At 47.7% G+C, this 26,974-nt stretch overlaps 2 protein-coding genes across 2 annotated transcripts in view; both read left to right on the top strand.

The window, feature by feature from the left end:
* LOC149366464 (vitellogenin-3-like) overlaps positions 1-16,358 on the top strand; it is a 31,070-nt gene extending 14,712 nt beyond the window's left edge. The window contains exons 14-27 of the mRNA XM_089559603.1: positions 702-826; positions 1,830-2,000; positions 2,869-2,989; positions 4,023-4,260; positions 5,245-5,746; positions 6,484-6,927; positions 7,592-7,738; positions 9,045-9,110; positions 10,660-10,926; positions 12,209-12,509; positions 13,235-13,392; positions 13,735-13,995; positions 14,366-14,663; positions 15,995-16,358. Of these exons, the coding sequence (XP_089415729.1) occupies positions 702-826; positions 1,830-2,000; positions 2,869-2,989; positions 4,023-4,260; positions 5,245-5,746; positions 6,484-6,927; positions 7,592-7,738; positions 9,045-9,110; positions 10,660-10,926; positions 12,209-12,509; positions 13,235-13,392; positions 13,735-13,995; positions 14,366-14,663; positions 15,995-16,293 (3,398 nt within the window). The 3' untranslated portion in view covers positions 16,294-16,358. The remainder of the gene's footprint in view (positions 1-701; positions 827-1,829; positions 2,001-2,868; positions 2,990-4,022; positions 4,261-5,244; positions 5,747-6,483; positions 6,928-7,591; positions 7,739-9,044; positions 9,111-10,659; positions 10,927-12,208; positions 12,510-13,234; positions 13,393-13,734; positions 13,996-14,365; positions 14,664-15,994) is intronic.
* Positions 16,359-19,416: 3,058 nt separating this feature from the next.
* LOC149366463 (uncharacterized) lies at positions 19,417-25,705 on the top strand. The gene is made up of 5 exons (XM_089570914.1): positions 19,417-19,630; positions 20,286-20,479; positions 22,848-23,069; positions 24,372-24,607; positions 25,342-25,705. Exons 1-5 carry the CDS (start codon positions 19,417-19,419, stop codon positions 25,703-25,705), a joined length of 1,230 nt encoding a protein of 409 aa, XP_089427040.1.
* The last annotated feature ends 1,269 nt before the right edge of the window (positions 25,706-26,974 follow it).

Here is a 26,974-nt window from a genome sequence, read left to right as displayed (position 1 = left end):
ACGTTCAGGGTCCCCAAGTGGTCGAAACTATTCCTAAGACCTCCACTAGGGCACCTCTTTCTTCCTTTCTTCTCTCACTCCTTCCTTTATTCCTTCCCTTACGGCGTGGTTCTGGTGTCCATCGAAATATTTGAGATAGCTACTGCGTCATTTCTTTTCCTCAAAACCAATTTTCATTTTTTTTATGTGCTGTGCGATGTCGGTGCACGTTAAAGATCCCGAGGTGGTCGAAATTACTTCAGAGCCCTCCACTACGGCAGCTCTTTTTCTGTTTCTTCTTTCACTCCCGCGTTCCTCCCTTCCGTTACGGCGCGGTTCAGGTGTCCGTCGTGATGTGAGCCCAACACTTCGCCATTTAATTTCCTCAAAAACTAATTTTAATTTTTCCAATTTTCATAGGAGAGCGTTACAGCTGTACTGTAAAGGTTTGTAACTAATACATCGTGAATGGAAATTTTCCGAAATAAATCATAGACATACATGGAAAGATAAATAATACGATCTGCTCAGAAGTACGAGTTCAAGCAATCTCATCTCGGCAAATAGACGAAGCCGGCGCGCGTTTACCTAACATACTGTACTGAACGCCGTTTCGACGCAGCTACTGACGAACAGCAAGGCTATCTGGAGAAGTGTGGAAGATAATGTGGTGCTATTTGATATCTGGTGCACAGCCTCTTTGGCCTCGCTTTTTTTTGCAGAGGAGGCTGGCTTCGGTGTCCAGGGATACTACGGCCTGGTCAAGGGCAACACCTCTCTGGTGCCTCGCAGCGTGTTCTACGGCGTGGACTTCGTCAAGGGCCCGTACAGCTCTCCTCTCCTTCATGTGCGTATACATAAAGCGTGAAATATTAGCCTGTGCTGATATCACGTGGATTTCGCATTAATTAATTATAACACAAAGAGAATTTATTGTGTTCAACCAAAACAATTCAGTACATGTGCTCACTAGGGAGCCGGCTCCGAACAGTAAGAACTACAAGCCCGTAATTTACAGGTGCATACAAATTACCCTTGTTGGGCTGGAACATAACCCACTACACGAAACCATTGCAAAGGCACAGTATGGTGCGTACACGCACACACAATGAGAAAACATCCTATTAATACCTTAAACCAACTATCTACATGGTTGAGGTCACCTCTAGCCAATCACATCGAAAGGAACTTAAAAGGCAGCAAAGTGCAATGTGCAACACTCAGAGCATTAAATCGTGAATAAATAAAGCCACAACCTAAATAAGAGAATCTAGTTACACCTTCAACTCCATAGGTGTTTTTAGGTGCTCAGGTAGGAGTCAATGTAAGACCGCGAGGCGCTTATATGAATTGTTTAAAAGTCCTAAATGAGAGTTGACTTGTAGAAATCTGCACACAGTTATAGTTCCAGAGAAGCACACATAGCTTCGGATGACTGCGATTGAAGAACTAAAACTACCTGAACTAAAACCGTATGACGTGCACTTTAGTTCCCGTTTCCAGTTCACTAATTCTTCAGAACTTTTGCGTGCCTTAGTGTTAGTGCACGGCACCTCAGTGAGTAGAAGGACTTCAACTTTGCTTTGACCACAAAATCTGATTGCTGAGCTGTTGTTCGTTGGTTATACCGTAGAAACCCTATGACAGTTAGTAACTTGAACGCTTGGTCCACACGGTCCACGCGTGCAATTAACCCAGTTAAGCTGTCATCGTACAGCTCACAAGCAATTGTGTTTGCATGGCTCAAACGAAGATATGCGGCTATAGAGTGTAAATTGTGACTCTTCGAAGGACTCGCATTTCCCATAGCAATCGCATCTTTTCCTTCCTGCTCCTCACAAACTGGACAGGTGGCCGTGGCTTCCAAGGGTCTCCAGCACGTTTACAAGCTCCTCCTCAGCGAGGATGGTCCCGTGTCCCTGTTGGCCGACGCCTTCCAGAGGGTTCGCCGCAGCCTGCGCATGAACCTTGGCGACACCTACGAGCCTCTCACCACCCTTCTCGACACCCTGGACAAGCAGGTACGCTTAACAGGGCTCGTGGGTTACACCATAGGTCTTCGAAAGGCGCCTCGCAAAAAGTATGAGAGTCAGTGCTAGACGAAAACGAATGCAATAGAAGGTATTTTGAAATGAAAACGGAAGAGTAGACAACGGGAAAGGCTCGCCGTTGTCTCCAAGGACAAGTACAGCCTTTGTCAAAAGTTTAGAGCCAAGGGGGTTTGCTTCTGGGTCACATTGCTTTGCTCGTAATGCGTCCTCAGCGTCCCAGATCTCCTGAAGGTAAGAATATTTTTGGTCCGGCTCCCTCCGATGCGGAGGACTTCCATTAGTGTTACAGAAGCGCCACAATAGTGCTTAGAAGCAAACCCCCTGGGCTCTAAACTTTTGACAAAGGCTGTAAATATAGCTGCTCACGAAGATGTCAAGGCGGCGAAGGCGCCCTAACCCGTCACTAAGCCTGATGAATAGCGTGCTAGGTCTGTGGTCCATGAAGCTGTGAAAGAGCCTAATCATTTTGTTTTGGAATACCTGAATCAATTTGATAACATTAGAGTTCAGTCGGTGCAGAACATGGGAATTTCACTGAGGACATAGGGAACGGACAGTGAGAAAATTTATTTACGTATGTATTGCCCAGGTTATCTGAGAACTGAATTAGCTTTACGAGTAGTCACTCATTGCATAAACCATTTTCCTAGCATACAAGTTGTTGTGCACAATAACACGCAGATTCTTATTTCCTTTGCGGCAAGAAATCTGACTGACGTATTTAGCAAAGTGTTGAAAATAGAGTACGAAAATGTGACAAAAATGGGCCATCTGAAATTATTATTGATGATGAAATATTTGGAAGAGCACTCAATCGCGGAACTGCTTTACTCTGCAGTTCGAGTTCGACACCAAGACTGTCGTCGAGGAGCCGAAGCTCGTGTTGGACACTACCTTCCTCGGAACTGACCTGTTCCTGCCGGTTGACAAGTACTTCGTCAAGGAGCTCCTCACCAAGGGTATGCTTATTTAGCGACGCTGTTCTACACTCACGTGTCTTTACAATCGTTTCGTTCCTTCTCTCTTCTGGTACTAGACATAATCTTGTGGTAGTATGAACTGAAGATAGGAATTTCAGGTTTGTTTTATTTTCGATAAAACCATTCAATTTTACTTGTGCAATGGATCAGCTCGCTTTCGTTGTTGTACATGACTACTTAAGCAGGCTTTCACTTACTATAAGGCTGCAGTAATCGCTTTATACAATAGTAATTGGTACTAATGCTGTCATTACCCCTAAATGCAGCGCTTCATGGTGTGTGCATTAGGCTTAAGGCAAGTAAAGATGCAAACACGGCAACACTATTTACTATAAAACGTTTATTCCTGTGACAGTATGTTGTTGGCAGAAAGTAAGTGAAAGGCAATTATAGCTGACACCATTCCATCGACACAGGAAACGCGCAAAAGCGACAAACTAGTGTTATCATTAGTAATCACCATTTATACGCTTTCCGCAGCGGTGACTCAGTGGTTATAGCACTCGGCTGCTGACCCAAAAGACGCGGGTTCGATCCCAACCGCGGCGATCGAAATTCGATGGAGGCGAAGTTCTAGAGGCCCGTGTACAGTGCGATGTCAGACCACGTTAAAGAAACCCAGGTGGTCGAAATTTTCGGAGCCCTTCACTACAGCGTCCCTCATAGCCTGAGTCGCTTTGTGATGTTAAGCCCCCGTGTAACCATAAACCATTCATACGTTAGAACAGTTCTCTATTTAACGAATTCTGCTCGCCAAGCGGACAGGCAGAAGCTTAAGTAAATCAGTTTCGCGAATCTTCGCTAGTAATTACTAGTGTGCACACGTCTAGTAGACTATTATTGATTTTTATCACACCTTTCTCTATCAGCACTTCTTGAGATAGCTCTGGACACCAACGTGATTTCAGTTACAGCTGTTAGCATTTCATCCTTGGCCCTGTTCTGAGGCTTGTGGACGTGGGGATACTTTCGCACTTTATAGCATGTACTACATTCATGCGCTTTATTGCAGGCGCCGAATTCGTGAAGGAGAAGTGGGTGCACCCCGTGAGCGCCCGCTACGTGCAGCTCCGCCTGCCCTACACCTACCGCAAGCTGGTCCCCACCGTTGTGGGTTACCCCGTTGCCCTGACCACCCGCTACCCCACCGTCGTCTCTCTGGCACTCAAGGACTTCAAGGTTCGCTACCAGCCGAACTTCAAGACTCTGGTGCCCAGCGTTTTGGCCGTGTCTGCTCTTGTCCAGCCCACGTAAGTATGCTGCGCTGTCTGGAAAGTTTCGTGGAAGCCATTCTGTTGTTTTAACGTGATAGCGTCATAGGTGCCGTTACGCACAAAATCCGGTGTTGGCGTTGTCGGCGTTGTCAGCGAAAAATAAGGCGGCTCAGGCAGCTACCCCTGGAGAAGCAACACAGGTGGGCAAGCTAGGCCACGTGACCTTGTGGGGTCTTCACAACCTACCCACCGCGTTGTGAGTGAATTAACTACCCGCGCAGACGGTAGGTAAATTAATGGTTCAGCGCGAAAGGTTGCTAGGGAAGAGCAACTTTGGTCGCCAAAAAAGGCCGACCTTTGGCACCACTTGCCATCGCAGGGCAGTGGCGCATCCATTAACTGCTGCACTGTTACGTAAGGAGTGGTGTGAGGACTCTCAGGGACATATACTGTGAAGCTGAGAATGATCAATTCCGCATATGTTGGCATTAAGTCATTAACGCCCTCGCGTCTTATCCTTAAGGCGGAGCTTAAGTGTCCTCTGCAATGTTTTTTTTTGTGAGGTAACTCATATGATCTAATGGCGCGATTAGCAAAAGCTTTCAATATGTCAGGTGCAAGCACCCCCTTAAAGCCAGCATTGATTTACGTGAAAGCGGGCTGGCTTCTGTATCGTATCCGTGGAGCAGCTTCATCACGCTCGTGCATAGATGGGGTTTCGGGATTCGATATTCCTCAGGACGTTCTTGGTAGCTCTTGTGTATTTTTATACTGACTATCTGCTCAATGCATACATCCCCACTGCCATCTAACGCTGCAACAGAGAGGCCATTAACAGTGAATGCCTGAACTGAGTGGGAAACCTACTTCGCGATTAAACGCTCGAAGTGATGCGTCCCCAATACGCACTGGTTTCCAAGTGGGCCCAAGTATGGAAGTGTCGAGTAATATTTTAGCTCTTGTTACTGTTCTGTTCGGCCATGAGGCCAAACTTACAATTTTCCACTTGTTTCCCGACAGCGTGTACACCACCGCCGTGTCGTCGGCCGTGAGCGTGACTCCCTTCACCAAGCTGGTTGCCGGCGTGCGCGTGATGGAGAAGACCCGCTTCACGCACCCCCACGACCTGGCTCTGCAGTTCTCCGGCGTGAACCACACCGTGTCGTTCACGTTCCGCCCGCGCTTCACCAAGGTGTTCACGCACGAGACCAAGACCATGACTTACACGACCCCCGCCTTCTTCTTCACCTCCCCTCAGCGCTCGGTGATGGCCAGCATGTCCGTTCTCGCCACCCAGTCCAAGCCATTCGAGTACAAGAAGAAGTACTTCGGCCACAAGTACGTCGGCGTCGGCCTCGAGCTCACTGGCGTCACCAGCCAGCCCAAAGTGAACCCCCTGTACCTGGTCAACAGGCCTAAGCAGTTCTTCAAGACCCTTGTCGAGACCGTCCTCAACCCGTGGGCCGTTTCCAGGAAGTGGGAGGCCCGCGTTGTCCGCAGCCCGGTGAACCCCGTCGATGAGGTCAGTACGCTGCCACAGTGGTACGCATCACTGCCCCAGCCCCAGATGCAAAGCTAATCGACCCAATATTGGAAACGTATTGGCAAAGGCCTGTCGTACAAAGGACCAGAGTGAAACCATCCATTTCCAATACTGGTGCGATTACCGGTGCTGCTTGGGAATTTGCCCCAGGAAGGTAGGGAGCCGTGCATATGATTTACTTGAGCGAAGCCGCTGTTCCGGAAATGGGTTATTTCAGTAAAGTGCGGCTCAGACGAAAGTCGTGTATAAAACGAATAACCCCATTCCTGCCGTGTGAACAGCATGGACATGCTGGATTTGAAAACCTTTAGGTACTGCAGAGACTGAACACTGGTATTTTAACCCTGAGTTGAGACCTATTTAAAGAGTAATATTTAAACACACCAAAAGTATATATAATAAACGCAGAATGCCTTTCAAGATGTTATAATGGCACCCCTGTGTACATAGGTTAATATTTGTGCCACGCACTTTCTTTGGAAAAAAGTGTAAAGCACAGATCCTGGAAAACAACTTGTCCCTGGAGATAGGCCGAACACCTTGGGACCAAAAGGCAATATTGCAGCCGATACTGTACAGGTCTGCCTGGACAGAGGATAACGTGCGCATAGGTGTATACTTGAGCTCAAACCAATGCCGACAACAGGATGTAGAACATATTTGGAATTTAGAACTCACAAAAGTTTCCCTGCCTTTCCTGTCTCATTCACCCGCAGTACAAGCTGACTCTGCGCTGGACCACCACCCTGAACGGCACCGACCCCGCTGACTATGTCAAGGAGGTCAGGCCCCTGTACCGCCCTCTGGCTCACTACCCGACCGTTCGCCACACCTACCCCGAGGACCTCAAGACCCCCGTCTACGAGGAGCTCTTCGAGAAGGCTACCGGAGAACTGCCGCCCGTGCTCGACCACTACGAAGTCCTCCACAAGGTTGTGGACACCGTGAAGGTGACCTCTTACCCCAAGGCCGAGAACGTGAGGCCGCTGCTGCAGAACGTTACCAACACCACGTACGCTTACGGAGTTGAATTCGTTGTCTCCGCTCTGGGTCCCCTTGTGCCCAAGGCTGTCTACGGTCACTTCGTGTACGGAACCAGCTTCGACAAGACCCTCAAGCTGTACCAGCTGTACGTCAACAAGGTCGACAGTGAGTACGAGGTGAGGCTCTTTTTCGTTTTTAGTTCCTCTGTTGCTTCTGTGAGGCTGCTGACCGTGAGTTTTCGTTCTTTTATGCAGTATCGACCAAGCAGATCAGTGAAAAAATAGCGCACTTTTCGCTCTAGTCACTGAAAAAGCAGGAGACAATTTGTTAAAGTTGTTCCCTAGTAGAATAGAGATCTGGTAACAGCAGTCCCAAAAACGCTTCAGGCCTTATTAAAGATGGGATAAATGCACCGACGACATTATATTTCAAGAAACCACCCAGAACAATAGGTATTAATACCTTAAAAAACCACCATCTACATGGACAGGAACAGGGGTGAACACACACAGCTCTATTCACAACCAAATAGTTGAGCGAAATGAAAGGCGCGTACAGCTGCCAAACCGTACCACAAACATTCCAGCGCTTCATATTCTCCGGAGGCACCTGATGAATCAAAAGCGTGTTAATCTTCGAATAACACAAAGCCTAGTATTCTCGGATAACAATCTACATTACAAATAAAGGGTGATTAGGTGTTTTCGCACAATGGGCTGGCGATTAATTTATTATGCATTGTTTTTATAATCTGAACTTGCCTCTGAAAGCAGGATGACTTGGCTTGTTTTCAGCGAATAATTTCAATGTTGCGATAACGGTGCTATTCTTCACTCGCAGACCACTGTGAGCTCCGTCCTTCTGAAGTCGCCCAAGCCCAGCCCCTTCAAGACGTACCCCGAGAACAAGGAGCAGCAGTACCTGTACGGCTCTAGCGTTGCTGAGGTCTACGTGCCGAAGTACGGACCCCTCAAGTACCTGTTCGAGGTAAGTCACGAGGCTTGAGAAAGTCAACTAACCACTTCACTTGCGCAATGCTGACGGCGTCTCCTCCTTTTCCTCTCATTAAAATTCCTTTCACTCTAGTGTCGAACTGAAACACGAAGTACTTTGGGATGTGGCCTGTGGTCAGCGATGAAACGGCAAATGAGCGCGTATCGTAACGAAATAACGGATACAGCGTTAGAGAGGATGCAAACAGCCGTAAACTTGACTAGTGAGGGTACCTTAGAAGGAAATGATAAGGAGTCAAGAGACCCAAGCCCTTTCTCTGGTGAGATTCGTATTTAAGGCAACGCGCTTATTTCGAGCCGGATAAAAACAGCGCGACTGTCATCATCCCTCAGTCCATAGACGCAGAGTGATCCAGTGTAATCCAGTGGATCACACACTGGATCACACTGATCCAAAGTGATCTCGTGTGCTCGTGTGTCCTTGCATAGTTTGTACGCTTGCCAAGTGGTTAGCGCTTGACATGACCTGATGGCGCATTCTCCTCATTAGAGATTTCTAAGCAAATGAGCTGCACCGGTGGCACTTTTCGGAAGCAGAAAGTTTGCTCAAGGCCGTCCTATCGAGTTGCTAGTGAAAATTTGTACTACGTTTACTCCTCGCGTTAGTGTTTATTGCTCTCTCTTCAAACATCCACAGCATGGCGAAAAAAATTACGAGGAACTTTAGCGGCAAAAGTGATGAAAGGCGAAAGTCTGAGTGCTGCATTCTGCTACGCGATTGTTCGCTTCACATTCTGTTGGTGCATTAATTAACTGCCAATGAATGACTGCCTTTAGGAGTGGAACGTGACAACGTGTTGTAACGCTGCCAGGGAGTCCACGGAACGCCACCACCCGTTCGGCGCGATGTGTCGCGCTTTGAACGCGACGCTTTTTGAGGAAAGGAAATGGCGCTGTCATTCTCTGTCATCTCGGTGGACACCTGAACCGCACCGTACAGGAAGGGAAGAAGTGGAGTGAAAGAAGAAAGAGAAAGAGGGGCCGTAACGCAAAAAATGAAAATTGTATTTGAGGAAAGGAAATTACGCAATAACTGCCTCACATATCTCGGTGGACACCAGTCGAAACTTGTATTTGAGGAAAGGAAATCGCGCAGTAACTGTCTCACATATTTCGGTGGACACCCATCAAAATTCGCGCGCAGTGACGTCACGACCATTTCGACCAATCTGAAACGGGGGACAGAATTGCTAACACGTCTTGGTCACGACTGTATGAGCCATTAAAGACTTTCGCCTTAAAAACACTGCCACAGATGCCTTTTCCTAATTACCACGCAGCTGGAAGCTACCCCCAGCACTGAGCAGCTGCAGGAATCGCCTCTTCTCGGCACTGTGAGTATCCGAGCACATGTTGTGGTTTTCTTTTGCCTATTAGAACGAATGTACTTCCCAAGAGCGGCTCACTTTACTCAAGGAAAGAGAAGTGTAGTGTTTAACAGAATGAGTTAATTACCTGATAAAAATTGCCAGGCCCAAAGCTGCAGTAGTATGTGCCACGCTTGAAGGAAGACTTTCACCCCAATTTTGATGCACGTTTTTTTATATTTGCCATGAAGATGGATTATTAGCATTCAAATAAATTAGGTTATCTAAAGGGCACATGACCGTACACATTGAAAGCATCAGTTAATCTGTCATCCTTATATTGCCATAGCTCACAGTTTTCCGCCCTATTCTTTATCTCGAATGCTTCCAGTTAGAACACTGCGCTCTTGAAGAAATAGAATAAGCATTATGGATGGAAAGCATGCTACGTATGTACGAGCCTTAGGTAGGGTTACGCGTTTTCAACACTGAAGCAAAAAAAAAAGGTATTAAAATGTATCTACGCTGTACTTGAAATGCGGTGTGCACGTCATTATAGGAGAAGCACGGAGAAGCCGGGCATATATTTGCCAATAAAAAGTAGGCAAAAGTGCGAAAATCTTCTAGGTCGTTAACAGGCAGAAAAATGCGGAAAAACCAAGCAAAGAAAAACTGTCTACTTCCACGAGGAAAAAAAAAAATCACACTAGATGTACGGGGCTGCCTAAAAAGCTGTCACTAATACCTATAGAAGTCGCATAGCCGGGTCGACACCTGCACCTTTTGCCGCTAGGTTTTAAAAGCGGCAGCTTTAAGGGTTCAGCGTCGTAGAAAACCCGGCGCCGGCGTCTTCAGCGCCATTGACCGCGAACTAAAAATATCGATGGAAGCAAAGCAGCAATTAAATTCAGCAACACGCCAAAGATTGTTCGGATTGACGCCAAATTTCTCAGGGAGGTTTCTGTAACCAAAGAAAATTGAGTTAATAAGAAAATTGTATTAATTTTGGCTTCTATCGGAATCGAACCAAGAACCTTCGGATCGCGAGACTGCATAAACCACGAAGGCTCGTTGGTTCAAGCTGAATAAAGGTGGACGCAGTAAATGCGTTATGGTATCTTGACTTCGCGAACTGTCGAAAGACCTGTACTGATGCGTACGTGACTATTTTTGGTATCGTAATTATTAAGTAGGTCGTTCTGTGAATGTTGAGTAGACGACGGGAACAGCGACGGGACGGCAGTCTTGCATTTTTTATTAAAGTTTTTGCAGTCTTCTAAAGCGCTCCCTATCGGTTTTCAATGGCTGTTTTAAGTGCTCGATGCGATCGATGGACACGCTTTAACAGAAATTTCTTGCTATATATCTGAAAAATGGACCATTACTTTCAGTATTTCCATAAGAGTATCCTACAGTTTTCCAATTTTCAAAGTTTTTGCGCGAGATTGTTGGACATGTGGAACCAGGTGTTACCTTATGCTTATTGTCTCTTAGGTAACTAAGAGATGTTTACAAAAAAGGCCAACACTGTGGTGTAATACAGCTAATTGTGATGTAGGGATGGACCCAGGCGGCAGCCTACAAGAAGTGGGGGTCCGTTACCAAGTATCCCCAGATGAGCAATCTTCAGCACCAGCGTAGGAAGTGGCCTGTGCCGGAGGACCTGCCCCTCGACCGCGGGCTTCCGTTCATGAAGACCTACAGCGTTCCGCCTACCGAACTGCCGTGGTACTACGCCCAGTGCAAGGAGGACACCGAGCTCGGCAAGGAACTGGTCAGCTACGCTTGCAAGAAGGTCCGCTGGTACGAGCATCGCCTGGACAAGTTCGTCCTCAAGGTCACCCTGCCCACTGAGGTAAAATAGGTCGATCTATTAATCCCTGGCATTAACTTTGTGAGTAGGCAGAGAATGGTTTCATTGAAATGTCCATAAATTTGGCGAAGCTCTTTTATGACCATTTAGAATTAACTTTCCTGGTCAGTGGTCTTAAAGGTTTGCCCTTGAGCTCTGCCCTATCCTGCTTACCGCGAAAACTTTACTTTCTCCTCCTAACATAAATTTCGCCTAAGGCGGCCCTAAACTACTCTGAATCCCGGAAGAAAACGAAAAGTTTGCGGAGTTTAAGCGAGTTACTATAGATGCCGAACTAAACACAGTGTATTACTACCAACTACGTCTTACTCTCCTACAAAGGATAGAATGCTCATGCACAACCTTTTGCCTTTTGTACCATTTATGTGGGACTGGACCTGTTAAAACACCACTGAACGTCGGGAAACTTAATGCCCAAAGAGGTTAAGGAGGTTAAGGAGAGGTTAAGGAAACATTAAGGACTTTCTAAGAAGAACGAGTTATAATCCGGGATCCAATGGGAAACATTCGGTCTCTGCGGTAACCTGAAGACTCCTCCAGCCAGGGGCGAGAATTTTCGGAGCCTGTGGCTTTAAAAAGCACCCCAACAGATTGTGTGAAGTTTTGGCTAAAACATATTTAAGTACGTATTATCTAGTAAAACACCCTATTTGTTCTTTTTCGAGCATCTCACATCACCGCTCCAAAATAAGTGCGCTTAAGACCTAAATTAAACGGAGAAAACCGGTAACCAATACCAATGCTTTAAGTTGGGCTAGCTGGTAGTCGGTATCACTGGCTGCAAGGATGGAGGACATACTTTCAATTCGTGGACTCGGGATGCCCAGCGGGCGTATGACAGGTTGTGGGCTCAGTGGTTGCCGACATTGTGCGCATGGAAGAGGTCCAAAGATAAGAGTGACGTAAGTCGGAAGAAGGTTAAATGCCTGGATGAAGCTGAACTACCGCAGGAAGTAGAAAGTGTTTGGAGTTGTGGTCTAGCGTGTGTTCTGTCGCCTTCTCTTGTCCTGTGTGTGTGAATTTCGGTAGTCAATATATGTGGTAACCAACAGCTTTTTACCGAAAGAGGGTGCATATAGAAGGAAGGAAAGGCACTCGGCGCCTTTAAAGGGACACGTGCTAAGGTGCTACGGCGATAATGACAATAGGGTGGCGTGGCTTCCGCCTAACTGGGCCCGTTGGGCATCTGTTGAAGAGACCTTTGTCCTGCATTAGAGAAATTCTGGCGGATGGTGATGATGGTCTTGACAATGTGCGCCCCCAGGTGCCTAGCCTGCTTGTGAACGCTACTCACAAGCTCTACGAGACGGCCAAGGTCTTCCTCTACGACAAGGCCACTACCGAGTACGTGGAGAGCCCCGTTGTGACTGAAGGCCAGTTCCTGGTTGAGGCTGTCCTCGAGGACCTCTACACTGGATACACCACGGCCAACGTGACAGTGCACACTCCCCACCACGAGAAGGTCACCCTCACCCGCCTGCCCTGGTACGCTGCCCTCAGGCCCACTACCGCCTACGATTTGACTACCCAGCTGGTCGGAGTCCTCAGGAAGGAATACCCCGTCCGTGAGTATTTGGCAATTCAAAGCACTGCTTCTTTTGCAGCATATTAACGGTGGACCAGAGAAATTGGCTTGGTTCGGTTGGGTTTAACGCCCCAAAGCGACTCAGGCTACGAGGGACGCCATAGGAAATTGCGACCCCAGGTAGTCGAAATTTCCGGAGCCCTTCACTAAGCCGTCCCTCATAGCCTGAGCTTTGAGAACTGAGTTTTTGAAAATCGGCTATCGTGCAAGTTCTTCTGTTCCAAGTGGCAATATAACCGGGCCTCCTTCAGGTTTGCGGAAGGAACGAGAATGCAAGAGCCTTCTTCACTGAGTGACTAGGATTGATTTCATCAGCGAGATGTACAGACGCTTTTCAGGATAAAATGTTTAGAATAGAAGAAATGAACAGGCAGAAAATCAAACAAGCAATTCACGCACTTTCGTCCTATTCCACCCATAAAATATACACGGATACGCGGCGGAACTAAGATATACACCAGTACAAATCAAAGCTATATTTCCTGTGGGGTGCCCACACTCCGGCCGAATTTTTGTTGACAGAAATAGAACTAATTGTTCTGGCAAACACATTTTTTTTCCCTAATTTCCTGTCTCATTCATGTATTTTCTTAGCGCACTTGTTCGGCAGTCCGAGTGTTGGGAGCCCCCTGCTGTCATTAAAGTTGCGCTCTGCCTTCAAGCCGTTGTTCATCAACGTAATTTGAGTAATTTTTCTTTGTGCAGCGACTTGCCTTGTCAGCCCGTACTACCTGAAGACCTTCGACAACGTTACCCTTCCCCTCGAAACCCTGAAGAAGCAGGTCCCCCACGTCCTGGTCCGCCACGCCGTCGATGACCCTGAATTCCTTGTCCTTCTGGAGCAGGAGAGTGAGGAAGTCCAGGTAAGAAGATATGCCTTACTTCATTAGCAGCTGGATATTGCATGAACCCATCGCTTGTTAGCAGCACACCTTGACCGCGCAAGGCAATGTATGAATGACACCTCTTCAGTATGCTACATACACATCGCTAACTGTTGACGCCGATGGACTTTTGGCTTCACCACTCGGACTACTGTTGTAATAAGTGCTTACACTAGTTTTATTGATTGTTAAGTGACATCACGGAGTCGTTTGAAACGTCTCAACGCTGACTTGGCAGAATAACGAAAACCGAAACATACCTAAGTGCGTAGCGATAAAATCTGTGACTGCGATATCATGACCGACCATATTTGGACGCAGACCCTCCAGGTTGTGCTGAAGAACCAGACGCTGGTCAAGGTGCTGCCGCCCAAGGACGAGACCTCGTACGAAGTTGAGGTCAACGGCACTCTCCTCACCGTGGAGCCCCTGAAGTCGCAGGTGCTGCAGTACTACTTCAACTTCAGCTCGCAAGTGCTCCTTTACGTCACTGCCCATCGCGATGCTGCCCCTACTCTGTGGCTCAAGGTCCGCGACACTGGTCTGGTCCTCGCCTACAACGGAAGCAGCGTGCTTGTCAAGGTATGCATGCGTTGTTACTATAACAGGATCGCACTTAGCCGATAGTCTCAACTGCGGTCCTGCATTCTAAAAAACGCTAAAAAACTGTAACCGAGACAAAAAACTTCTGATTCCATTTCTTGGGAAACGTTTTCATAGTCCTTCGATACCCGGTGTAGGAGCCGTTTGGAAGACCACGCACAGGAAGACTCGAAGTTAAAACAAAGGTTGCGTCTAACTTTTCAGCGGAACAAAGCTTTCTGCAGCGGACCATTTTGGAATGTTCAGTTCCGCTTGCCACGTGCTTTTTATTGCCCTTGTGCTTGTTTCATAATGCGGCTCTCCTTTTTAACACTAAGAGGATGAGTGACTGCTGTTTTCCTCGGCGCAGGTTACGCGCCCCAAGTACACCGGTACCCTCGCCGGTCTGTGCGGTGACAACAACAAGGAATACCACGACGAGTTTGTGACTCCTGAGAAGTGCGTCGTCACCGAAGTCGAAGATTTCCTGAACTCCTACTCTCTCGAGCCCGAGCAGGTGCTGAAGGGTCACCTGTTCTGCCCCGTTGGTGTTACGCCCAAGGTCGGCACTCCTTACACCAGCCACAGCAGCCGTCCTTACAGCAAGATCAGCAAGATCATGGGCAAGATCCGCGGAACCAAGCACCACAAGGTGCCCCAGGAGCCCGGTATGTGAGCAACGAAAAAACACAGGGATGTAGTAGGATACAACTTAAAAAGAGCTTGTGGTAGCTATGTGCCATGGTCGCCGGCGTCCTCTGTTACTATGTCGACCAATCAGGACAGTAAACGTAATCAGGTTTTTATGTTTGACTCTACTAAACAAGCTGAAATGATTAAAATTCTGGAGCTTATAACTTCGTCTTCTGGTTAGCTGGCGGTTAGCTGTTTGTCTAGGTAACAATAAAAGCTTTAACAATGGTCTACTTTTTTGTCGAGGAGGAATTCTGCGCGGCGGTCCTGATTGTGTGCGGAGCTACCCTGCAGACTTAAATTGTGTCCGACTGTACTGTTGTCAACAACGAGCAGTGCGTTTAAAATGACAGGACCAACCGCGTTGATAGCATTGGAGAGAACAGGTTCAGTAGTAGTGGGTGCAAAAGCTTAACGAAATGGCGTTAACGCTCCTGGTCTACTGAAAATTCGGGTCCTCGCCGACAGCTTTGTGCGAGCAAAAGCAGGTGGCCCACCCGCCACCTAGGTCGCGTGATCTTGTGACGTGACCACAATCGGGCCACCGGATTAAGAGCAAACTGCACAAGGTGGCAGTTAATTGAGTGACTGGTCGCGGAAGGTACATCCGGAATAGCAGTCGTGGTCGTAAAAACCCCACCAGTGACTACGTTTGAAACAGCAATAGTATTGGCGCATCTCTTAACAGCTCCCCCACTGCACTAGGGGTGGCATGAAGACACTTCCGCGATCTATAAAGGTTAAGCACAGAATGACCAGTTCTAGGTAAATGGCCATGTAGGCAGAATCTAGGCGACAAAGAAAGAGTACTTGTGTGGAAAAGATCTCTAATGCTGTCGCAATGCACTATTAAGGTAAGGTTAAGCGTTATGCGATGGTGAAAAAAAAAAGAGTACCCGTGTCTACGAAGTAATACGCAAAGAGGGCTAAAAGCCGCTGAATAGACCCATTACTGCTGTCGCGTCATGCTCATAAGGCGGAGTTTGTTCCCTCCTGTTTTTGAATGCAAGGAATCTGATCGCTGTCTGCAAGTGTTGATGTAGACAAAAAAGGGTCACAAGTGTGTGTACAGTCTGCGAAGCATGGAACGCGTTACCAAATGTGATGTCATCAAGCGTTCATAAAACGAAACATCATGTTAGGTCTATTTTGATTTAGAGAAAAAATGTGAGCTCAGCCTGTGGAATGGGCCATCGTTGAAAGCAGGGATTAGGCAGTTCACTGTGCCATAAAATAGCGTTCACCCTGATCTATTGGGTACGAGAAGGGCTAATACCTTTTCTTTTGCCTTTTATACCTGACACAGTGGAGCCGTACAGCTTCCTCGCCAGCCCCGAATGCATTACTGAGCGTCGCAAGATCATCTACGAGGAGGGCAAGATCTGCATGAGCCTCAAGAAGGTGACTGCCTGCAAGCGTGGCTGCAAGCCATCCACGACCGACAAGATCGAGCTGGAGTTTGTCTGCTTTGACAAGGAACAGCCCCTGCTGAAGAAGATGCTCAAGGACGCCCAGAGCAAGCGCGACTTTGACCTGCCGCTCAAGGACATCCCCACCGTGAAGAAGACCGTCGACGTTCCCGTCGACTGCATCCCCAAGGAATAAGCGTCGTCATGCTTGCCGCGACTGCTCACAATCGCGGCCTGTAGGAAATAAAAGTTGATTGTTATTTTTCTTCTTCAAAAGATCTTTGTACGTTGTTGCCTCAGATGATGGTTTGGCTCGGTTTACGGGAGTTTAACGTCCCAAAGCGACTCAGGCTATGAGAGACGCCGTAGTGGAGGGCTCCGGAAATTGCGACCACCTGGGCTTTTTAACGTGCACTGACATCACACAGTACACGGACCTCTAGAATTTCGCCTTCATCGAAATTCGACTGCCGCGGCCGGGATCGAACCCGCGTCTTTCGAGTCAGAAGTCGAGCACCATAACCACTGAGCCACCGTGGCCTCCGATGACCGCTCCTAGTTCCGCGTGCTGTTTTTAACTGTATCCACCGCAGCAGTAGCTCAGTGGTTTGAGTATCTGCCTGGTATACGGGAAATGCGGCGTTAAATCTTCAGTACGGCCGGGCGCCAACCGTGTTTACAATGGGTACAAGCATTACCATTGCTTGGTGCTCGGTTTCTGTGTAGACGTTGCTTCTCGCACTCAAAGGGCTACTTCTGAACAGATTCGTGTCCAGGCCCACCACTTCTGCTTGCGCATTACCGGTTGCTCACGCAATAGCACTTTCTCGATTTAAGAATTTCGGCAACTTTCGGAGGCCACAAATATCACTCTATCACCCTGATAATTCCGATACCGTACACAGCCCCCTCTAGTCAAGATGCTCCCTTTTCGCAGGATTGCTGATACAGTATAAGGATGGCTCGTACACTGAAGCTTCGGCTGGAGAAGTGTTTGTGGCTTTGCGAGGCGTTCACATCTCCCCAACATGGGCCGCTTTGTAGTGCAGGTTGCTTTCTGCACTGACTACGCTGAGGCTGAACATCATTTCAGCGTGATTTTCAGCATATCACGAGGGTTGCCTCTACGGCCTCAAAGCTTCATTTTGAACATCAACGTAGTATGTTTTCCGATTAGGCCCTTTAATGTCGCTTCGCACGGTAATCACTGCTGAATTACGAATCTGTCATAATAAAAATACACTGACCGCCTTTTAATGCGACAGTTTTAAAGCTCCGGGTCTGCAGAAAATCTGCCGTCGTCGATGCCGTCGCTGGCGTTGTGAGCGAAAAATCCCCGGGCAGGCAACCTAGTTGGGCCACTCACGTGACGTTGTGGTGTCCTCACAGCCGGCCCACCGGGCTATGAGCAAACTGACCACCGTGGCAATGACATATGTTACAAAGGGCTTATAAAAAGAAAGAAAAAAATAAAAGTGCCCCTGAGTTCGCTGTCGGCAGTCTGCCAGTGGACCGCAACAATTCACAACGGCGCTAATAACATTTTGCATCGAATTCCAGCGCAGTTGCAGCAGTTTGAAGCAGCTTACAGCACAGTTTTTGTATCAATTTTAGAGAGTATTTAATGAAGAAGGTTGGCTTGCAAGTAATGCCTACCTCAAAAAAAAAAAAAAAAAAACCAGGAACGACCCGAAAGTCTAAGTTCATGTGGCGGAGCTCTGCCTTGACGCAATGTCTGCCGTATTTTTGGAAATCACGGTGAAAGAAAGAGAGGTGGTCCAACGGTGGCATGTGGCGCAGCCAATTAGTGTGATTTTATGCACGGCGCAACCGCTAGGGGCAGCACCAGTAGTGTGCGTCTTTTTTGTCTGGGTACATTTTTTGGAACGGGCACTTGATTTTGGTTAATATATTAAGTTCGCCTGCTTTAACAGACTTATTGGTCGGAGGGCCGTCCCTAATATCTCTGCCTACATTTCGGGCTACTAGCGGCTGTGGTGGTGGTGGTGGCGGGGTTGGCGGCGGTGGTGGTTGAAATGTACAGGCTGGATTAGCCTTACAGTGATCTGTCAGCAAATGCTCCGCCTTAGTCACTGATTTAACTGATTGTGTCTCTACCAGTGGCCCACAAGGCCAGTGCCCTTTAAAATGTTCAAGAGTGGTCATGATCCTAATCGCCGCTCAGTTCGGAAGCCCTCGGGGTACAGGATGCGAGAGACGTCGTCCGAGGGAACGTTCAGTTTAGTCAGTTTTTCCAGGAGCGTCTCACACTCGGCCCACAAATGCGGGAACGCTAACTTGAAACGGTGCACATGACCCCGAGCATCAGTGTACGCACATTTTTGAAACGTGTGGTTATTCTGTTGCTACGGGGCGATGGAGGGACGGGGATGGACGCTCTCGCCAGCACCTGGCACCTGTCGACGGACGCATATCGAGGGCCTTTTTTTTAGATCATCATAAGCAGCAGCCACCCTACGCACACTAAGGGACAAAGGCCTCTCCCATGTCTCATAAATTAACCCTATCCTGTGCCAGATTCGGCCAACTTATCCCAGCAAAACCATTTTATCTCATATGCACACCTAACTTTCTGAAGCTCCCCGTTGCGCTTGCCTTCTCTTGAAATAAAATGGTGTCTAGATCAGTAAAGTTATAACAGCAGTTGTGGGCGCGAGAATTCGCTCTGCTGAGATCCTTCCAGCCCTTTTTTTTAATTCTGCTTCTATAAACTACCTGAGCTGGAACCTGTAGGATGAACAACAATTGATCGATAGGGCAGGCCGCACAACGGTCTCATGATCTCCAATACGGGACGACTAGCAATCTCTCACCGCTTCCCGTCCCCCACAATTAAAGTTTTTACAATCAATCAATCAATCAATCAATCAATCAATCAATCAATCAATCAATCAATCAATCAATCAATCAATCAATCGATCGATCAATCAATCGATCGATCAATCAATCAATCAATCAATCAATTTCTCTGCCCTAACAGTTGCGAACAAACAATATTTATGAAGCAGCGCGAGCCTGTGTCCGATCGTGAAGACAAAAAGAAAGAAGTAGTGCGGCTCATTCTCTCTCCGAATTGAATGCTTGATCATCGGCACAATCGCCTTCTGAATCCAAAGACGAAGTGTGACGCCCGGCGCGGCATCTAGTCCGTAGGAAGACTTCTCGATAGACAGAACTCAGCAAAGAACTACAGTCTGAAGCGATGGATCCACGCTACATTGATGGAACCCGCCATAATGTAATAGGCTTTCCAGATGCATTCCAAGAAGCCGGACGAAGTCCCCAGAATTGGTACGACATGGAACTCAAATCTGGCTCTACGGTGCCTTTTCACGAGCAAGTTCAGGTGCCCTCGTGGAACTCCGAGCTTCATTCCGGTCGCGGCCTGGGTTCCCCTGTGGCTCCCATCTGGGAAATATGGCGTTCGAGCGAAGAGGACGCGGAGACGGGGTCGAGGAAGAGCAACTCGTCGCCAACTTGCCGCCTGTGTTCAGAGCACGCCGGAGACCCGGGTGAGCTAATGTACTACGTCAGCTGTCAGCTTACTATTTTAGTAATACCGAAAGTCGGACGGGTTGGTTCTGTTCGTTACAAAATAAAACGTGACGGGAAGACGAAAGCCCTTGGGATTGTAATGGTAGCTATGAAGGACACCATGAAGCCCTTATGCCAATTTATCTTTTGTTAGCAACTGGTATGCATCTTAAGACGTGAGGACCGCTGGTACTTTAGGGTAACGGAGTGGGCGATGAAGTTATGGGGATTTGACCCTAAGAGGGGCGCCGTAATGAAGGGCTCCGGAAATTTCGTCCTTGTGGGGTTGTTTAACGTGCACTGTCATGCATAGTGCATTGGCCTCCAGAATTTCGCCTGCATCGAAATTCGACCGACGCGGCCGAGATCGAACGAGCGTCTTTTGGGTCAGGAGCCGAGTGCCATAACCACTGAGCCACCGCGGCGGGAGAGTTAAGCCCTTTTGGTGCTTAGGTATGCCGTGAGGAGGCTTCACTATAGTGCGTAAAAGCAAATCATGTGACCCGAAGACTTCTTACCAAGGTTTTATATGTACCCCTATAGCTGAAGCAGGTAATAGAGGAAGCCTATTCGGGAAAAGCTGGCGGAACTCTGCAGCAGAGATTCACTCACTCGTGCTGCTATTCTCTGCAGACTCGAGCGAATCGGACTCTGACACATCCGGCTCGGACGTGACGCGCAGACCGCCCAAAGACATGCAGCTGCGTCTGGTGGGTCTGACTGTGCTGGCGGTGCTGCTTCTGTCCGCCGTGGTGGCTGTCACCGCGAAGATGAACCGTGTCATCCTCACATCCCTGGACACGGAACCACCCGATGCCACCGGGCAGGTGTGTGTGGTGACGTGACGATCTATCAAAAACGAAACGAGACAGAAGTAGACAAGTAAGCTAAACTGGGCTAGTCGGAGTAATTGCATCTTCGAAATACGTAGCGCGAAAAACAAGACACAGGCAAGGTGAAGACAGGACACGAGCGCTTCTCACGACTGAATTTTTTTATTGGGAAGGATATCAGAAAATACACCATAGATATGGAAGCGGGGAAGGAAGAAGGAAATACAAAAATAACAACTAAAAAAAAAGAACAAGACGAGGAGATAAAAGGCCGGCGATGGAAGCAAGTAAATAGCATAGCAACATAAAACACGTGCACTGTTACTTAACAACCGATTGGAGGTACACAATCTCACTTTTTGGCAAGGCGATGGATGCGTCACTAATACACTTCCCCCCCCCCCCTTTCGCGATATGGAACGCTTCAATAATCTCTCTCGTACGTTGATAATGTGCTTTGTCAAGTACTACAGTCTTATCGAAAAGGGGGCGACATTTACATTCTCTGCAATGCTTCGGTAAATTTTCAAGAGCTGTTGGCGTTAAAGAATTTCTGTGTTCGAACAGCCATGTTGCCAATCGCTACGAGGTGGGCACGGTAATCTCAGCTCCCGTGAAGTTATCTGGATTGTGTGCGGTGGTCAGAGCGAAAGCAGAGGGATTAAAAAGTGATCATCGTTGCCATGTTAATCACAAATCTAGGTTTGTGCCATGTAGAAAAGAGGTGATTTACAAGATTCCTCTTTCGTGTGAAAAATATTATGTAGGGCAGACCGGGCGCTGTCTAAATGTCCGGCTGTTCGAACACAGATTCTTTAACGCTAACAGCTCTTGAAAATTTACCGAAGCATTGCAGAGAATGTAAATGTCGCCCCCTTTTCGATAAGACTGCAGTACTTGACAAAGCACATTATCAACGTACGAGAGAGATTATTGAAGCGTTCCATATCGCGAAAGGGGGGGAAAAGTGTATTAGTGACGCATCCATCGCCTTGACAAAAAGTGAGATTGTGTACCTCCAATCGGTTGTTAAGTAACAGTGCACGTGTTTTATGTTGCTATGCTATGTACTTGCTTCCATCGCCGGCCTTTTATCTCCTCATCTTGTTCTTTTTTTGAGTTGTTATTTTGTATTTCCTTCTTCCTTCCCCGCTTCCATATCTATGGTATATATTCTGATATCCTTCACAATAAAAAATTCAGTCGTGAGAAGCGCTCGTGTCCTGTCTTCACCTTGCCTGTCTTGTTTTTCGCGCTACGTATTTCGAAGATACAGAAGTACAGTTTCGCGTTCAGTATCATAATCATCGTCAGCCTAACTATATTCACTGCAGAAGAAATGCCTCTCCCATATCCGTCAAATTAGCCTCCTCCTGTGTTGTCTGCGGCCACCATAGCACCGTGAACTTCCTAAGCCCATCCCGCAACTTCACTCTATGTCACCGCCTGCTACGCTTGCCCTCTCTTGGAATTCATTCGGTTTGGATAAAGAACCTTTATCTTGCCTTCGCTTTCCATTCCCTGCCATCTAAGATTTCTTCAATTTGAGCAGGGTATCCTTAACTCGCGTTTGCTGCCGGAAAAAATTCTTTCTACCTGCCTCTTAATGTTACTCACCTATCATTTTTCTTTACGTAGCTAGTTTCGCTCTCCTCAGTGTAAGTTGAACCCTTTTCTTTAGCCTCCACGTTGATGGCCTATTGGTGAGTACCAGTAAAATACAGGAATACTTTTAATTTGAGGGTTATTGGCAAGCTGGTATTCAGCACTTGCTAGTGACTACAAAATGCAGCCAACCACATTATTGTTCTCCTAGCTATTTCAATCCAGTGGTCCGGATCGTTAGCCACTACTTGCCCAATGTAAATGTATTCCCTTACCACTTCCAATGCTTCCCCTCCTGAACTGTTTTGCCTACCTGGATCGTCGAACACTACAGTTTCAATTTCGTCAGTGAAATATTTTGTAATTTTTTCGTACTAATTTTAGGCCGGTTGTTATTTGCTTGTATATCCTCCATCATGCTTTGCAATTCTTCCTCAGAGTTAATTAAGCCAATGTCATTACCAAATCGGAGACTCCTAAGGTATTAATCGTTAGTTTTTATCAGAAACTGCCTAAATCCAGTGCTCTAAGTCCCCTTCTAAGCATTTTTAAGCCCCTGTTCAATAATAACCTAATGAATCATCTCGCCATGCTTGACACACTTCTTGTTTTGAGATTTTGTAACTTTCCTTATGCAGGACTACAGGACAGGGTTGATTGGGGAGACATGGGAGAGGCCTTTGCCCTGCAGTGGACGTAGTCAGGTTGATGATGATGATGAATGTAACCTACTGCTTTGCCCTTGATGCGAACTTAGGCTCAGCTTGTCGACTCGAGGGGAGCGGCCACTGATTCCGGTCTCCCTGCGAGCGTGCTGCCGGACCTGCCTCGCAAGGGCGCTGTGGCGAGGGGTGAGCCGGAGGATGACGACGACACGATCTTCCCTCCCACCGAGGTAGACACGGAGGAAAAAACCGACGAGGAGGATTCGGAGGCCTCCGCTGATCTTGGTGACAAGGAACGGTCCCACAGGAGAGAGGTAAAAACAGCTGGATCAAAGCGCTTGTCCTAATCATCGGATGATGCACGCTGGCATGTTTTTCAGCCCCAGCAAAGACTCGTGAAAATTCTTTGAGAGGCTTGCGTACTGGAGTAGCATGGGGAGTAAAATCGACAAGTATAAAAACCACATTTCTTATGAGCATGAAACTTTTTACTTTTCGTGTTCGCAACATCGTCTAAGTGCAGTTACTCGTAAAGGAACAAAGAATTTGCTAGGAGAGAATGGTCAAAAATGCAGTCTCTTGCACAACTTCTTGAATATTTATGTTTCATGATCTTACCGAACCTTCAAACACTGGATATCTGGACAGACACACCACTAGACACAAGCGCTTCAGTGCAATTAGGAACGTTTTGCAGCATGTGAGACTCAAAATCAATAAGGTGTTTCTGTTCTACCTGTCACATCCTAACAGAGGATCTGAGAGGTAGAATTTAAGTAGCCTCTCACATCATAATAGAGAATGTGACAGGCTGGAATTTTTTATTTTCTGTTTCTTTTTTTCTTTCGACTCCTCTCTGTAACACCTGACCGGGCTTGAGAGTAAAAACTTAGAGATCGCTGCGCGACCCGCGTTGGAGCAATGCGAAAGCAAAACGTCCACAAACTATATCGACGCCCGTGGCTGTTCTGACGTCCATGTACTATGTCAGCGTCGATGGCTATTTTGAAGTCTAAGTGTATTCTTTTACGTTTAATTAACTAATTACACCTCATCAATAAAATTTTTCACACAGAAACATGTTATCACACACTCTCACAATCACACTTCCACACATTTATCTTCAGAGAACGACGTACTGGTGCGGACAAAATTTGCGGACACTTTTTTCTGATGCATCAGAGCCATATAATGCTTTGGCATTAATAAAAATAAGGTTGAACGCAATGAAATACGCTAACACAGAGAAGTAAAGCTGCTTTTCCCTCCTTATATACACTTCACTTGATGTTTCAGGACGAAATGTGTCATTACTTTATTGAGGTTTTTCCTACCAAAGTATTGCGGAAGTAAATTTGGTAGTTTTGGTAGTTGCACTTCAGTCCTAGTGTCTTGTGCCTGCTGTGACCACGTTTTCTGTATTGCGCTTTGATCAAGCTTTTCAAACTTCATATGCTGGCTGGCGAGGAGGATCTTGACATGGGCCGCACTAAACATGTAACTTGGCAAGTTCCTGTTCTCACATTTTTGCGGATTAGCTGTAGCTGCCCTCTTCTTCATCCTTCAAAAAGCACGTAAAAAGTTCATAAGCACGTATTTTCTCGCTAATTCCCCAGGGGAAGCCCAACTGCCAGACTGTCGTGTACACGTACTGCACGGTGGCCCGGCGCGAGTTCCACTACCGGCCGTCAGTGAACGCGTGCTTGGCTACTTCCCTGGACCCCGTAGTGCAGCTGTGTGCACGGGGCAAGAACAGGTTCGCCTCACTGGCCAACTGCGAGCACAGCTGCGTGTTGGGAGAGCACCCGAGGGACGCCTGCTTCCAGACACCTCTCTTCACCGCCTGCAACAGGTAGGTACAGCTCCTCGGTAAAAAAGGTCACACTTGAGTCATGTGCTATCGGTAGACTCTCTAATACCTCCCGTGTTCCATTGGTGGGAGGGGTTACATATTCAAAGCTTTGCTGATTGCCGACGTTCAGTTCTCTTGGCCGCCATTTTACATCAACGGCTGTATCTTCACGACGGTGAAATCATATTGCCGGTTGCACTATAGTTTTGCCCAGGCTTTTACCCTGCAGTGGGTGTAGTCAGGCTGATGATGATGATAATTACTGCGTTCTTTTGCGCAGCGAGTTCTCAAACTTGCTTAGGCGTGGTACCAGGCGAAAAGTAGATCTAAGAGGTGGAGGAATCATCATCATCAGCCTGACTATGCCCACTGCAGGGCAAAGGCCTCTCCCATGTCTCTCCAATTAACACTGTCCATCGCCAGTTGCAGCCCCCGTATCCCCGCAAACTTCTTAATCTCATCCGCCCACCTAACTTTCTGCTCCCCCTGCTACGCTTGACTTCTCTTGGAATCCACTCCGCTACCCTTAAGGACCAGCGGTTTTCTTACCTTCGCATTGTATGCCCTGCCCAAGCGCATTTCTTCCTCTTGATTAGGAGGAATCATGTAGCTTGGAATCGTGCCTGCTCATACTCAGCCTGAAGCTCCGCATTTAACATCACTTCACTTTCCGGCACTTTTTTTATCAGAACACTCGCCTCGACAAAGTGTTCCAGACTCTCTTCTTCCTTCAGGGAAGACGTGACGGACAGCTGGTGGTTCTACGATGGCGGCCGCTGCCATCTGTGGAGCTTCCCTTCGGGTACATGCCCGTCCAACGGCAGCGCCGTGTTCGCCACCGCCGCCGAGTGCGCTGGCAAGTGCGTCGGACATGGCGGCCGCCAGCGGTACCCGCCCTGCGGCAAGCCCCGGGCCGTGCCCTGCGAGCGGCGCCACCTGCGCTTCCCGTACTTCGCGCACTTCTTGCCGCCAGAGGGCCGCGCCCGCTGCCTGCGCTCTTCGGCCGCCGTGGTGAGCGGCCACCGGTGCCTGACCGGAGGGAACCGGTTCGCGTCGATGGCTGACTGCAACGAGGCCTGTGCCAGGAAGGCGCCCTAGCGGTGGCGGCTATTTCGGGACTGCACTTTTGTGTTTTGTTTTTAATTGACTTCTTATTGTGAGATAACGCGACGGATGTGTTTATAAACCTGAGAAACGCAGTGCGTTGGTTTTACGTCCGCTTAAGCGTCACCCAGACCTGACGGTACCGCACCAGGAATGCTTTAATGCTTGCTTTCCTGTTATATGTTGGTTTGCTTGAAAGTTTGGCTTTAAAGAAAGTTATTTGGTTGGATGAGATTGAAAAGTTTGCGGGGACACGTACAGTGGACGCAGCTGGCAAAGAACAGGGTTAATTGAAGAGACATGGGAGAGGCCTTTGACCTGCAGTGGGTGAAATCAGGCAGATGATGATGATGATGCTGGAAAGAAAAAAAATACGGATGGCACTTGAGAATACTTACGTGCTTTGAAGACGAAATCATTATTTTCAAATTTATCTTTCTTCATTTCTATGGCGCTCGTACTAATTAGCATACACTCGTAAGACAACTCCTAAACCAGGTTCACTAGGTTCGCCTCGCTATTGGAAGGTACTACTTGGTTTAACATCCCGCATCTTCTAAAGAAATGTTATCTTTTCTGATGACATCATTGGGTGTGTTTTCTGGACGACTTTCGCTGGACGCCGACAATGACGTCGGGTTTCGTTGCTAATTGGTCGTACAAGGCTTTCTCCGCGTTAGAAATTTAGCAAATTGGAGAATCCGGGAAGTTGCACACGCTGGAATGATGGATTTCGGATTGACTCAATGGCTGCCGTCATTCTTGGGGGCGATCACAATTCCGTGTTATATTTGATGAGGTGCTCCTCCTTAAGTATAACATAAAATATTCAGACACGGGATTTCAGGCCGCGGGCAGGAGAGGTTGCAAAGGATCGAAAAGGACTGCTTTTACTTCGTGCGCCTCACAAGTGATGCAGGTGTCATTGACCGCCGATTGCCAGAACATTAAGCTATTGAATTTGTGGCAATGAAAGGATAACAACCATGACAGGAAGCAGCATAAACGGATCATTTAAGTCCATGGGTGTCATGCCCATCTCGTACTCCGCATATCAGGTTGTGACCTTACACATATATGTGAACCGCACATGGCTGACTCCTTGTCTGAGTAGGATTGTCATCATGCAAAATCTCGTACTCAGCCTCTTGCCATTTAATGATCGTTTGGTTACGACATGAACATTGCTTATAAGTTTCGGGACGAGTGCTTTCGTGTAGTAAGTCGGTAGTAGGCATCAGTCTCTGTCGCTCTAAGTCCCGC

Source organism: Amblyomma mixtum, chromosome 1 (assembly GCF_055824585.1).
Source record: "Amblyomma mixtum isolate Tamu chromosome 1, ASM5582458v1, whole genome shotgun sequence".
In the NCBI taxonomy this organism is placed as follows: Eukaryota; Metazoa; Arthropoda; class Arachnida; order Ixodida; family Ixodidae; genus Amblyomma; species Amblyomma mixtum.
This window is presented reverse-complemented; position numbering and strand designations above follow the sequence as displayed.